General features: G+C 38.3%; 1 protein-coding gene across 1 annotated transcript; it reads left to right on the forward strand.

Annotated features, from left to right (window-relative positions):
• Positions 1 to 506: 506 nt before the first annotated feature.
• On the forward strand, positions 507 to 9,337 carry LOC123518640 (c-Myc-binding protein-like). The gene is made up of 3 exons (XM_045279561.1): positions 507 to 644; positions 5,400 to 5,588; positions 6,901 to 9,337. The coding sequence occupies exons 1-3, from the start codon at positions 621 to 623 to the stop codon at positions 7,048 to 7,050; spliced, it is 363 nt and encodes a 120-aa protein (XP_045135496.1). The 5' UTR covers positions 507 to 620; the 3' UTR covers positions 7,051 to 9,337.
• Positions 9,338 to 13,734: the final 4,397 nt, after the last annotated feature.

Consider the following 13,734-nt stretch of genomic DNA (forward strand, 5'->3'; position numbering starts at 1 on the left):
TCTAGATACGTAGTTTTGGGTACCTAGGTGTTATTACTATTATTATTATTATTACTATTATTGTATAGACACTCGGACAAGTTGGAGGAGGAGGTGGAAAGAAACACAGGTTTATTCCCGACTATAGTTTCGCTTGTGGTTCTCCTGAAGCCACAAGTGAAACTAAAAAAAAAAAAAAAAAAAAAAAAAAAAAAAGTCGGGAATAAACTCAACTTAAACCTATATTTCTTTCCACCTCTTCCTTCATTACTATTATTATTTTATTTATTTATTATTTTTTTTACAACCAATCCTGTAGGTACCGCAGTATACCTTCCTATCACAGATTTTCAGATAGTTGTTTTCTTTATTCACAAAATGTTTTGGTAGATATAAATTCCTCAAAAAGTGACAAAATCACAATACATGTAGGCAGGAAAGAACAGATGAGATAACACGGAGTGAATGGGTGAAAATAATGTTTAGAAAGAGATAGATATACCAAATTACCAAATGGGGCTCAAATATGTGGTTGTAACACTTTTTTTTTTCATAAGTTCTGTTTTTCCATCAACATTATTTTTCTTTATTAGGCAGGTCCCTGACTGATCGTCCCATCACAACACAGCACCGCCGCCAGCATGGACAGGACGAGTAGCATCAAGGTTCGTGCCTCCCGTGCTCTGCCTCCTTCTGCCTTATCGGTTCCAAGGCTCGGTGGTAATAGCAGCACCAATAGCAGTCGCAGTTAGAGTAATAACAGTGATAGTTGTGGTAGTAGTAATAGCCAGTTATATAAGTTACAGAGAAGTGCAGAGTCGGTAGGTGGTGAGGTGGTTCATATTTGCTTTAATTCAAATAAATGTGATCGGGGCGAGGCGCGTCTCGGTGATCGGGTCATTTATAGTTTCTGCGTTCGTGTTAGCCGTTAGGGTAAGTTAGTGTCCTGTACGATGTACTGTTGTCGTAGCGTTACGTGTCTGTTAGTAGACAACATGGCAGGCAGGGAAATAATAAAATTCAGTTTCGGCCTGTAAATCAAAATGAGAAATGTGCTTCATCCTTGGCTAGTAATTTACGGACACAGACTTTATATCGTGGAATATGGAGATACCGTGGCCTTTTCCCTCGAAGTTGATGCTTAAATATTACTAAGTGTCCTCCTCAGTCTCTCTGACATGAAAGAGTGCATCACTGAAAAGTAAGCATCTTTCCAAGACACTTTTCTTCTTTACACATTTTCCTGCAAATTACTCCTTTAGTATTAGTGCTACTGAATAAGTTTTACCCCTGTCCTCATTCATGATATCAACGAAAAAAAAAAAATAAAATAAATAAATAAATAAATAAAAAATAAAACCTGTAGCAGGGAGGGCTATGAAGACCAAGAAAGTTGTGGGATAAAAACACACTAATACTTAACTGATGATGTACGTAAAGATTAAACCATTGATGCATTCCCTACTACTTATGTCTAGATATTTACCTATACTTAAACCTCTAATAGAATTAAGGTTGCAGAGTATCGTGCAATGGTAAATTTTTACTTTCTTGAGCGTCTCAAATTGGGTGACAGAAATACTATTTTCTGGGAGATTTTGGTGATTTGAATGTATCTGTTTACTGTTTCTGTTTGAAAATGGCTTTTTTTTTTCTTTTACAGGGAACATGGTAAATATTGATAAGATTAATAAGAAAATTCATTAGGGCATTATAATATATTTCTGAAGCATATTGTTATCTCCACCCAAGTTGCCACTACTGGAGACTGGGAAAGAGGGGAGCAGCTGGAAGACTATGGTGCTTAGTGAGAGAGGTAGGAGCAGGCTGGGAGACAAGAAAACACCAGGCAGACTTAACTGTACTTCACTCTTGCCATAACACACTCACATTCACTACAGGAGTGCTCAAAGAACACCAGGACATAGGCAGAAGGTCCACATTACACTCACCACGTCACCACCAAGGCAGACACAGAATACACATCATACAGGTCCATTATTAGTGAGGAACATGTTTGAGGTCACAGCAAAGCACTCATTGAGCCTCACACTGGCCTCATGGGGGGGAGAGCAGTTTGAGTAGGACTAGGTAGACAAGTGAGAGAAGGAGAGGTAGGTGAGCTCCAAGGCAGAGCTGGAGGTAACCTGCCCTGGTGCTGGCCGCATCTCGGTTAAGAGTAGGTAGGAGGTGTGCCTCTCAGTATTTACTAACCTTATACATACTTGTTTTTCATTGCTTTAATAAGTTTCATAAAATTTGAAAATATTGCAGGATATTCCTCTACCTTAATTCTATCTAACATGTGTGTACTAACCTTGAGAGATGAATCTATGGTTATTTCCCTATTATCCTCTAATTCTTACAAAACTTTATTCTTTTTAAAATTTTGAAGACAAAATCAAGAAATTATCGATGAAATCAATTATTTGAATGAATCCAAGGTAAATCTATGCATGCTATTGTTGTCCTTTGCCAGGACAAACATACTTAGGGACCTGGTGCGAAAGTTGTATTTTAGGGTGAAGAAGGCCAATATAAGGTCAAAATTGGACATTTATTAAAAATAATAAATAAATAAAAAAAATTTAAGGATAGTATGCCTTATTTTGATATTGGGGAATATTTCTAGCCTAACCTAATAATGGATGCCTTCACTTGGAACCACCGTCTTAGAACCCTGCATTAAGGACACTAATTTAACTTGTTCTAACAAGAAAGGGAGATACATTGCCCCCCTCACCACCAAAATCCCCTTTAAGGATAGTAATCAAACCTAACCTTACCTAAATAAGCATTTTTGCCCCCTTGCACCCTCCCTTAAGGACACAATAACCTGAGAACCTTAGTAGGAAATGGAACATAAGCAGTGTGATGCTACAAACAATGACTAGCCACAGTATGCTGGCACAGTTTTACTATTGAGAATGTCATGAATTGATATTGACAGCAGATCAAACGGGGAAGATTCACAGGTGTGGTTCCAGATTACCACATTTGTCTGTTACCCGGAGAGCAATGTTTGTCTTCTGATGACCATGTTGCTGCCAAGGTAACCAGCATGGACAGATACGAGACACACAAACACACTCTCTCTCTCTCTCTCTCTCTCTCTCTCTCTCTCTCTCTCTCTCTCTCTCTCTCTCTCTCTCTCTCTCTCTCACACACACACACACACACACACACACACACACACACACACACACACACACACACACACACACACACACACACACACACACACACACACACACACACACACACACACACACACACACACATGATACACAGCCCGGTAGCTCAGTGGTTAGAGCGCTGGCTTCACAAGCCAGAGGACCGGGGTTCGATTCCCCGGCCGGGTGGAGATATTTGGGTGTGTCTCCTTCCACGTGTAGCCCCTGTCTACCTAGCAGTGAGTAGGTATGGGATGTAAATCGAGGAGTTGTGACCTTGTTGTCCCGGTGTGTGGTGTGTGCCTGGTCTCAGGCCTATCCGAAGATCGGAAACAATGAGCTCTGAGCTCGTTCCGTAGGGTAATGTCTGGCTGTCTCGTCAGAGACTGCAGCAGATCAAACAGTGAATTACACACACACACACACACTACGTAGTGTAGTGGTTAGCACGCTCAACTCACATTGAGAGGGCCGGGTTCGAGTCCCGGTAAACGGTGAGGCAAATGGGCAAGCCTCTTAATGTGAAGCCCCTGTTCACCTAGCAGTAAATAGGTACGGGATGTAACTTGAGGGGTTGTGGCCTCGCTTTCCCGGTGTAAGTTGTATGTGATGTGGTCTCAGTCCTACCTGAAGATCGGTCTATGAGCTCATAGTTCACTCCGTAAAGGGGAAGACTGGCTGGGTGACCAGCAGGCGACCGAGGTGAATTACACACACACACACACACACACACACGTAGTGTAGTGGTTAGCACGCTCGACTCACAATCGAGAGGGCCGGGTTCGAATCCTGGTAAGCGGCGAGGCAAATGGGCAAGTCTCTGAGTGTGTAGCCCCTGTTCACCTAGCAGTAAATAGGTATGGGATGTAACTCGAGGGGTTTTGGCCTTGCTTTCCCGGTGTGTGTTGTGTGTTATGTGGTCTCAGTCCTACCCGAAGATCGGTCTATGAGCTCTGAGCTCGCTCCATAATGGGGAAGACTGGCTGGGTGACCAGCAGGCGACCGAGGTGAATCACACACACACACACACACACACACACACACACACACACACACACACACACACACACACACACACACACACACACATGGTAGAATAGGTGATAAAAGTGAGGGACGTACATTTATTGGGAAAAGACAGATGTATCTCCTGTCTTGTATTACTATACTATAAGTAGGTAAACACTAGAGATGTACTGATACCAAAATTTTGGCCGATTCCGATACTGATACCGATACCACCGATATCGATACTACTACTTATAGTGATTACTGCACTGGACACCAGGATGAGTTGGTGGACAGCGAGCGTTATCAGATGGGAGGCTTTGTTTTGGGGGATGCTGTAAGTCCTTCTGAGAACATTTGTGAAATAGGAGCAATTCTAGAAGCTTTTTGAAACCATTTGCAAAGGTAAATTAATCAGTAATTGGAATGAATATCTTCTCAGTCTTCTGATTCTTGTCAGTTGTTTTAAATTCTTACTTCTTACTCCTTTAGCGACCATTTGGTCTTGTGCATTTTCATTATTAATTTTATTGACGATATTTTGGTGATCAAAAATATTTTCAAAATTATTAAAATTGTAAAACAGACACAAAATATTAGCAAAAGAAACTCATTTTGTTGTGTATGTTTCTCTTTAATTAAATCTGACATCCTTTGATATTAATTCATTAGACATTAGTAGACCAATTCAGAAAAATGAGCTTTCATCTAATCTTTTCAATTAAATAGAAAAAAGTTTAGTTTATTCTAATTTTTTAGGTTGTGGCTTATTACCACAGAAAACAGTATTCTATGACATACGGTAATCACCATGGAAACTTAATACGCCGTATTATATTAATTTGGTATCATCAATATCTTATATCAAATATATCACTAAGTAGTAAATTCCTTTTAGGTATCGGAAGTATCGGCATAAAATAAGCCGATACCGATACCGATACCAAAAAACTGGGCCGATACCGCCGATTCCGATATCGATACCGATGCATTGGTACATCTCTAGTAAACACACACACATACACACAAGCACTTATTATATCACTCCTTCAAAATATTCTTTATTACTAGTATTAACAGGTCATATATACAAACAAAATTGACATGGCTCAAAAACAAAATCGTATATATACATAATAGACACTTCCATAAGATTTATGTATGTATGTATATATACTATTTCACTAATTGATTAGTTGAGCAATTTGAGAAACAAACTTTAATTCTTTTGCATTGCAGAGCATGGATTCTGAACGTGAGAAGTTCCGCACTTACATTGAGAAAACAGGAGTGATGTCTGCACTCACTGATGCTTTGGTGCATCTGTATGAGGAGCAGGAGAGGCCTACAGATGCCCTTGGCCACATCAAGAAGACCTTGGGCTCTTTCACTCCCTCTGTCCAACACTGCCACATGCTGGAGGAAAAGGTGACTGGTTGAGAGAGAGAGAGAGAGAGAGAGAAAGTTTTATCTGATAAATGTTTAGCTGTAGAGTTCACTTTTTTGCTGTATGTTTGTTTTAGTCTGAGTTTTCTGTGACTTGGTGTGTTCTTCATAAGGAGTTTCTAAGAAATGCTGGTAGTATTATATTGTGAAGTTTATTAAGTTTTTAGATTTCTTTCATTTCATTGTTTATTTATTCATTTATTTAACTTTTTTCTTTGTATGTGTGTGTAAGAAGCACTAATTAAAAGCAACAAAAAATATTTAACGCCCACTCCAGGGCACTAAGGAAGGGTATCTTGTAGGTGTTGGTACGCCAGGTTATTGACACTCGTTTAATGTTCTTATGGTGCTTTACTTTGTTACCCATATGGTGAACGTAAGGTGAACGTAGAAGTGAACGGTCCAACTGTAAAAGTACCCTTAATTAATTTAAATACCGTAACAAATTAATAATTATGCTTGTAACTTTACTCAGTTCACAATTAATTTTACATGAAGGCATTAGGGGAACTACTAATTATTATCAAATCACTATGCAGATGCCATACCACAATCAAACAAGAAAACACAAAAAACTGACAAAAAAAAGGATTAACTTGTACATGAGAGATAACATAATGTTATACATAATGCATAATAAGAGAACATTAGTAACAGCATTTTCACTTTCCTAAATAAAACTATCACAAATACAATAGGCGAACACTTACCAATCTCTAGCACTTTTAAGGTATAAATTCACAGCTGCTGTACTGCAGACAGACTGCTGGCTTAACCTACCTGCATGAGCTTTGGTTCGCTGTTCACAGTGCTCCATTCACTCTGCTTATATCTAAACGAGCTAGTAGTTAACACTAAGTAGTTACAAAATGGAACAATATAGAGTTAATTTGCTCGATAACCACCACCAAACACCGTCTTACAAACATCTAAAAAAGACAAAGGATGCTTATGAAATCTTGACTAACATCTTGTTCCTCTTGTGATGCCATGTCTATAGGTTATGAACTATTTCCACATGCAGACACAGGTTGGCTCATGCATATTCCTAGTTTAATCACTTGGTTACTGCAGTTTTCCTTAATACAAAATTGTGCAAGTTAAAAATGAGTCAAGCTAGATAAAAATTGTAATGTGAGCAGGATCTACAACACATTAAACTCATATCAGTCAGTTCTTTAATTAGTTCTTGATTGGCATTGCTATATAATGTGGTGATGATTTTGCATTGTTATTCAGACGTTTTCCTCATCAATGACTTCTTATTCCAAAATTGTTGCCATTGCTGCTGCAGGTGAAGGAGCAGGAAGCCATTATTGAATCCCAGCGCACACAGATCAACGAGCTCATGGGGGAGGTTGCAAACCTGCGAGAACTGCTGGCACATGTAGAGGGCCGGGGGGAGGCCACTAAGACTCCCAGTGAGACCCCTCGCACTTCCTGAGTTCTGAGGTGTGTCTTGCAGCACTTACTGGCCCAACATCATTGTCAGAAACAGAAGAGAGAGTGTCTAGCCTTAAGAATGTCTTCTTTGCTCTACTACTACTACTACTACTACTTACCTTTTTACACCAGATAGAACAAGTCTATCCATATCAAATTTTTTTTTTTTATTACATCTTGTAAGTTATTCTTTTCACCAGAGTGTTGGTAGTGTAAGATGTTGGAGTTGATGGTGAAGGTACTGCAACATACTTTTCATTTTATATTTTTCCTAATACTATATATATTGTAGAAGCCTCTTTTTCTCTCAAGAGGTGAACTGACTGTCATGTCCTCCACACATGTATGTTGTCTCTCTATGTTTCATTATAGGTAAACTTAAGCTCAGCCTGACCAGACAGATAGTTACAGCATAGACAATTTTCCTTGTCCAAACAAGAATTAAGAAGATAAACACTTTAACATGTTCAAACTTATTAACACCTGCCTCTTTTTGTTTCCATTGTTGAATGCTGTACTTTTCTTATTCACTGCAGTGTTAGTCAGCCACCACCATCCCTCATGTTATACTTCAATGTCATTCAGTCAGTTAGTCTGCAGCACAAGTAGAGTGCAGTCATAAAAACCATGTCATCAAGAGGTTTCAGTCAGTCTAGCAATAGTTGATTGAGGAATAAGATAAATGTAGAATACCTCAGTATTGAGAGCTCTTGATGTGTTATGTGTGCACATGAAAGCTTACACACACACACACACACACACACACACACACACACACACACACACACACACACACACACACACACACACACACACACACACACACACACACACACACACACACACACACACACACACACACACACACACACACTTTAAAAGCTGTACACTGCCTCAAGAAAAGTCAGAGATGATGTAGTTTTCCATTGTATCTTGTCACTGTTGCCAGTCTTATTTAGGCCAGCAAAACTTAAAGGCTCCACTAATCTGCAAAGGAATGTGGCAGTTCCAGTGGGTTTTGATAGAATACATGTCCTAAGAGGCACCCAGAGCCAGAGTGATATAAGGGCTGAAAATTAACAACAGAAAAATATTTGTCAAAATTTTGCAAGTTTCAAAATCAATACATCAATGGATTGAGATGGAAAGTAATGTTTGGTTTCAAAATATTCAGCAATTTATGCTCTTTACAACTATGTAGTTGAATTACAGTGCATTTTGAAATTAAAATAAAATTATAGTTTGTTAAAGATATCACCCAGCTACATTGAAATTGTATCTGTCATCCACACATTGTTCATTTTCTTCATTTTATCAAAGTTGTTTTATTTTTTATGTACTAATGGGAATCACAATCATTAAAAAGTCTTTTTTTTATAAACTCATCAATTTTATGAAGCAAAACAAAAGTGACATACTTGTACATTTTAAGCCAAACACAAATGAAAAGAATGATACAAACCTAAAGATTAAACTGGAAGAAACTGAAATAAAAGAACTAATAGACATTATGACAAGACTATTGTAAAGGATTATAGAATGAAAAGAATAATAAAACCATCAGATGCTTCCAAAGCTCATGTAGGCTATTGTGTGATCCATTCTGATGTCCACATTCTCCCATCATGGTAGGAAGGATGGGGAAGACTTTGCAACAAAAATAATAGTTATGGCCACAAGTCACTTATGTCACTCAGGCTCTTGGTGCCTCATGTTTCGAAAATTAAGATAAAATTCCTTACCAACAGTATGTGATATTTTGCTCAGTGTCTGTTACAGAGCTGAAGGAAAGGTTAGTAATGGTTTCCTTCATTATTACTTTTTTTTTCCCCCCCATGAAAAAAAATCTTTAAAAACATTAAATGTGTTTTTTGCCTTCAGTTTTCCATTCCAAAAAATTCATTATATATTTTTATATCATTTATTTATCAATTAATATATGTTCTTCACTTACTATTGACTAGAATAACTAGACAAAAGTAATCCTAACTAACTAGATAAAAGAAATCGTTACATTGTTTCCTGAAATATATACAGTACATGTATTTTGCAAGTTTCTTAGGAAAGTATCTTATTTTATAATATTTATTTCATTTGCATTTATATTGAATTTTGTTAATTTGTTTCTATGCTTATGTTCCTGATTTTTTTTTCTTAGTCATGGTGTTCATGGATATAATTTGTGCAATCCCAGCAGACTTATGAACCTACACCCTGCACCATTAGAAAGATGGAGTCATATTTTTATATGCCACAAAAAAATAGTAATAAAAGTTCTCCAGTGCTGATTTATTTATTTGATTTATTACTCATAAATGGCCTGAGGGTAATCAAAGAAGAGAAGGAATACTGAGACAAAGAAGCTACATTTCTGATACATGTGAATTCTGAATGGAAATCATATGAGGGTGAGTGACAGCTGTTGAATTGTGACAAGGATGTTCAGAAGTAAGGCAGAACCTAATTGTTCATATATTGTAAAAGAAGGCTATTATTGCTGAAAATGTGTTATGCTCTAAGAGGTGAAGATAAAGAAAAGCCTGGCTGTCAGTAGCATTTTTATCCAACTAATGTCCAGCTTGGTGGCAATCCCACAAATGTCCAGCTTAGCAGCAATGTGAGAGTTGGTCTCAAGCCAGGCAGGAAGACAGTCATTGCCCAGCAGCTGCCAGAGGCCAAGACTCTTAATCCTAATGATTTCATTACATAACAATCTTTCAATCATCTTTGCTGTTATATTTGCCTTTCAAGGGAAAGGCTCTTCTGGTAGTGGTGCTTGTGTGAGTGTCTCTGGTGAGGTGTGTCTATCCTCAGATTTCACATCTGGACTCAATTCACAATGTTGCTAGTTCTTACAGATATTCATGAGTGAGGAGTACATTCTCAATCTTGCATGCATTCATCTTATGAAGACCCATGTGTTAAGCTTTACCTGGTTTCTTGACCATCATAACCATCCTGGCACATCAATATGCAGCCTCCCTGACAGGCAAGCACTGGATGACTCCTCTTTTGACATCAAAACTGAGCTCCTACTTGATTTTGTTTCCCAATATCTGGAGACTGAATTGTCAATGTGGCATATATATAGCATTGTGTTGGGAACCAGATAGATCTATTGAGAATATCTTCCTGTTAAAAGTTGATGCAGATAAGTTTTCAAGTAGTCAGACCTACAGCCTTGGTGCATTCTCCTTTACCTGGCAGAAATAACATGGCTGAAGTGTTTATGGTATGACTTGAGTTGCTCTGCCAACATATTATGTTATATGGCCATGGTGGTGTGGGGCAGAGGGAGAGAGAAGATTGCATGCACCAATCCAAGGTCCTTGCATGCAGTGAAGGATGGATACAGTTGTTTTGCTGGCTCGAGCATCCTACCTGGACTTGCCCTAGGAGGTGATGAGATTGTACAAGCATTTAGGATGGGCAGCTGAATGGTCATCTCTTGGTGCCCTATGATGAACCTGACCTTTATCTATTTTTATGTATCCCACAAGAAGTTATGTAGGCACATAATACCTATATAACTTCAGATTTTTCTGTAGTTTCTGAATATGGCATGGAAAACCTTGTATTGTTATGACAATCTTTTCACCAATCTGTGCAACACAATCTTTTACACAACAACCCCTATTCATTAGCACTTAATTGTTCCCATCCTATACTATGTTGAGTATACCAGGGCTTTTTTTTCTTTTATTATTAGTATTGTTCTAACGGTAAATTTCACATCTTATTACTTGCTAAATCAGTCTCCATGATGTTAACCATTCTGCATCATATCTTGATTGTTTCCTACCTCTCAGCTGCTAACTGAACATTTGTCCTTGTATGAAGAATAATTTACATGGATGGGGGACCTTACTCATAAAAGTTTACTAAATAGGGAGTAAAAACTCTTGATCCTCATACCTTATTAATTGTCTTTCTTTAAATAATTGTTGTCTTAGAACCTATGAAAAGACAGTAAGGAATACTTTAAGAAGCCATCAAACCTACATGTGGTAATCCTGTATGAAACATTCGTTGGTTTTAGTCCCGGTGTCCATCACATTTGATGCTCTCCGGACATATTTATGTATGTATTTCCATCTATCATCCTCATCCATAAATTTGTCTAATGACCACATGAGATCTTCATTACTGAGTGTTTCATTAATCTGCTAATCTATTTGAGAACCAGTTCTTTCTCTTTAGATTTTTATGTAGCGTGAACCCATTTATTATCCTATCCAGATCCTAAAAATGTTACATATTTTAAATCGTTCTTAAATCTTCAATATGACTTGTGAAATAACTATCAGATCTCCTCTTCACATACTAAACTCTAAGGAATGTAAAATCCAAACATTCCTATTTTGACCATTCACGTCAAGAAAACAATAGGAGACAACGTAATAAATAACAGCCAGATATCGTTGTGATGTGGTGCAGCCGCAGCACCTGACAACTCTCCTGTTCCAGGCAGTCAGGCAGTGCAGTTGACCTTCACACTTTCCTAGGTGCGAGTCACTGTGTATTCAGAGGCCCTGCAAGGTTCAGCTGATCCCCAAAAAGCCTTGGTCTATCACGCACAGTAACAACTATTAATGAAATTTCAATTACAATAAAAAACAATCGATTGTAACTTTTTGTAATATGGTTATTAACTTTTCTTCTTTTCCTCTTCCTACTCTTTTCTTCTTCAACCTCCTCCTCTTACTCCATCTTTCGACTCAAGGAAAAAAAAAGTGACAAAACTATTAAGAATTAGAACATGGTGGACACCAAATGGAGACTCAGTACAGCCTTAAGCACGCCGGGGAATTCACAGTCCTCTCCCTCAGCTGCCCTTCGCCGCCATCCGCCTGCCAGACTTGTTTGCTTGTACAGTACATACCTGTTGAGCACTTACGAGGTCCTGCTTTGGAGCAATGCAACTTGAGTCTTGTTTGGACACTAAAAAAGTGTTAGAATATTGAAACTTAAGACAAAAAGTAATAATCTGCCTCTCCACTTGCACTCACGTTCTGAGCGAATAAAGGAAGATTTTACACGGGGCATTTCTTCCACCCGCAGCACCTCGGTTTCGCTACTTTCGCAAGAAAATATTCACAAGGTGGAGAACAGACGTTGGCTCGGTAGCAGGTGGCCGCTGCATCAAAACATTAACAATCAATATGGAGTTCTCTGAGGAACTAGTTCCTTTAGTTTGAACTATGCTGTGATTGAAGAGAGAGAGAGAGAGAGAGAAACTAATGTGGCCTATAGCTCCTTAATAAGGGGTGTAGCCTATAACTTATTACATTATATATATATATATATATATATATATATATATATATATATATATATATATATATATATATATATATATATGACCATAATCAATATGGACTCCTTGGATAAGCTGATTGGTTTTCAAAGAAAAGAAAAAAATCGATTGTGGGCAGACTTTCTCAATCACTGTAAACTAAACAAACTAATTCCGCGTCTGTTTTTAATTTTGTAGATAAATTTGAAGATTTTATTGATTGTATAGAATAGTAGTCAATGGTTATTACTAAAACACTTTCCAACAATATTCCTCCTATTTTCAAGTTTATATTGATAGTTGATTGTTTTCATTTGATCCTAGAAAATTGCCGGGAAAGCAGGCGATTACCGACATTGTTGTTCCCCATGCTGCTCCGGCAATTCAACAAATTGCGGCTGCACTTCGCTCCTGGATGGCAGCCGCGTATTGTCCCATACTATACCACATTTAAGAGGGAGAATGCATTCGTTTTAGTTTCTAAATAAAAGACGAATCTCAACTATCTTTATAGACTGACTTTGAGTGGCGAGATTTACATTGTTCTCCACACCCACAAAAATCACGAGGGAGCAAAAACAAATGGCCGAGTCACTTGGTTAAATAAAACGTGGTGAACTCCACCGATAATGTTGACCGACGCATCCGCCCTCATCTGACCCCTACCACCCATCCCGCTGGCCTCCCTCACGGTCCTCACCTCCCTCTACCCATCTTCGTGACCTACCTCTTTCCCATCCCCGTTCTCGTCTTTTCCACCACCCATCCTGCCATCACTCTCTCTTTCCCAGACTTATCGACGCTTCCAAGAATCATATGAGCCAGATAAATAAATTTTATGTTGCTGACTTTACTCTTTACGGCGAAATCACGGGGGTTCCCAAGGACTTGCCGTATCGCGACCAAGGAGGCGTCTCACCTTCAATAACTGAAAGGATGTGCAATTGTAATCAATGTAATGTATATTTGAATAATTGCCGTGATGGAGAAGAATGAGACCGGTAATGATTTATTCCTTCTTATAGTTGATAATTAGACGTATTATTTAGATGGGAATACTCCAGAACGGTACAGTGGAGACATAATAGATAAATGTAAGCGTCTCAGGACGTTAGGCGTACAGTAAAATGAGCAGCATCAGATGCCATCATGCAATAATACACAATTTTTGCGATAGTACATAAACTAGTGATTTTGTTTCTATGGTATTAACCTTCAATTTAGTTATATTTCATCCTCTCATTATAAAATGTATAAAAATGGGAGTTCGATGAAACATGAGGCGAGTGCAAGTGCACGAAGCCGCTTAATCCAGTACCACATCCGTCTTGCCAGTGACTTCCAGGAACCATCAGTCAATCTTGCTGTCTCATGCCTCCTTAATTAAAC

This window comes from Portunus trituberculatus, chromosome 44, assembly GCF_017591435.1.
Source record: "Portunus trituberculatus isolate SZX2019 chromosome 44, ASM1759143v1, whole genome shotgun sequence".
In the NCBI taxonomy this organism is placed as follows: domain Eukaryota; kingdom Metazoa; phylum Arthropoda; class Malacostraca; order Decapoda; family Portunidae; genus Portunus; species Portunus trituberculatus.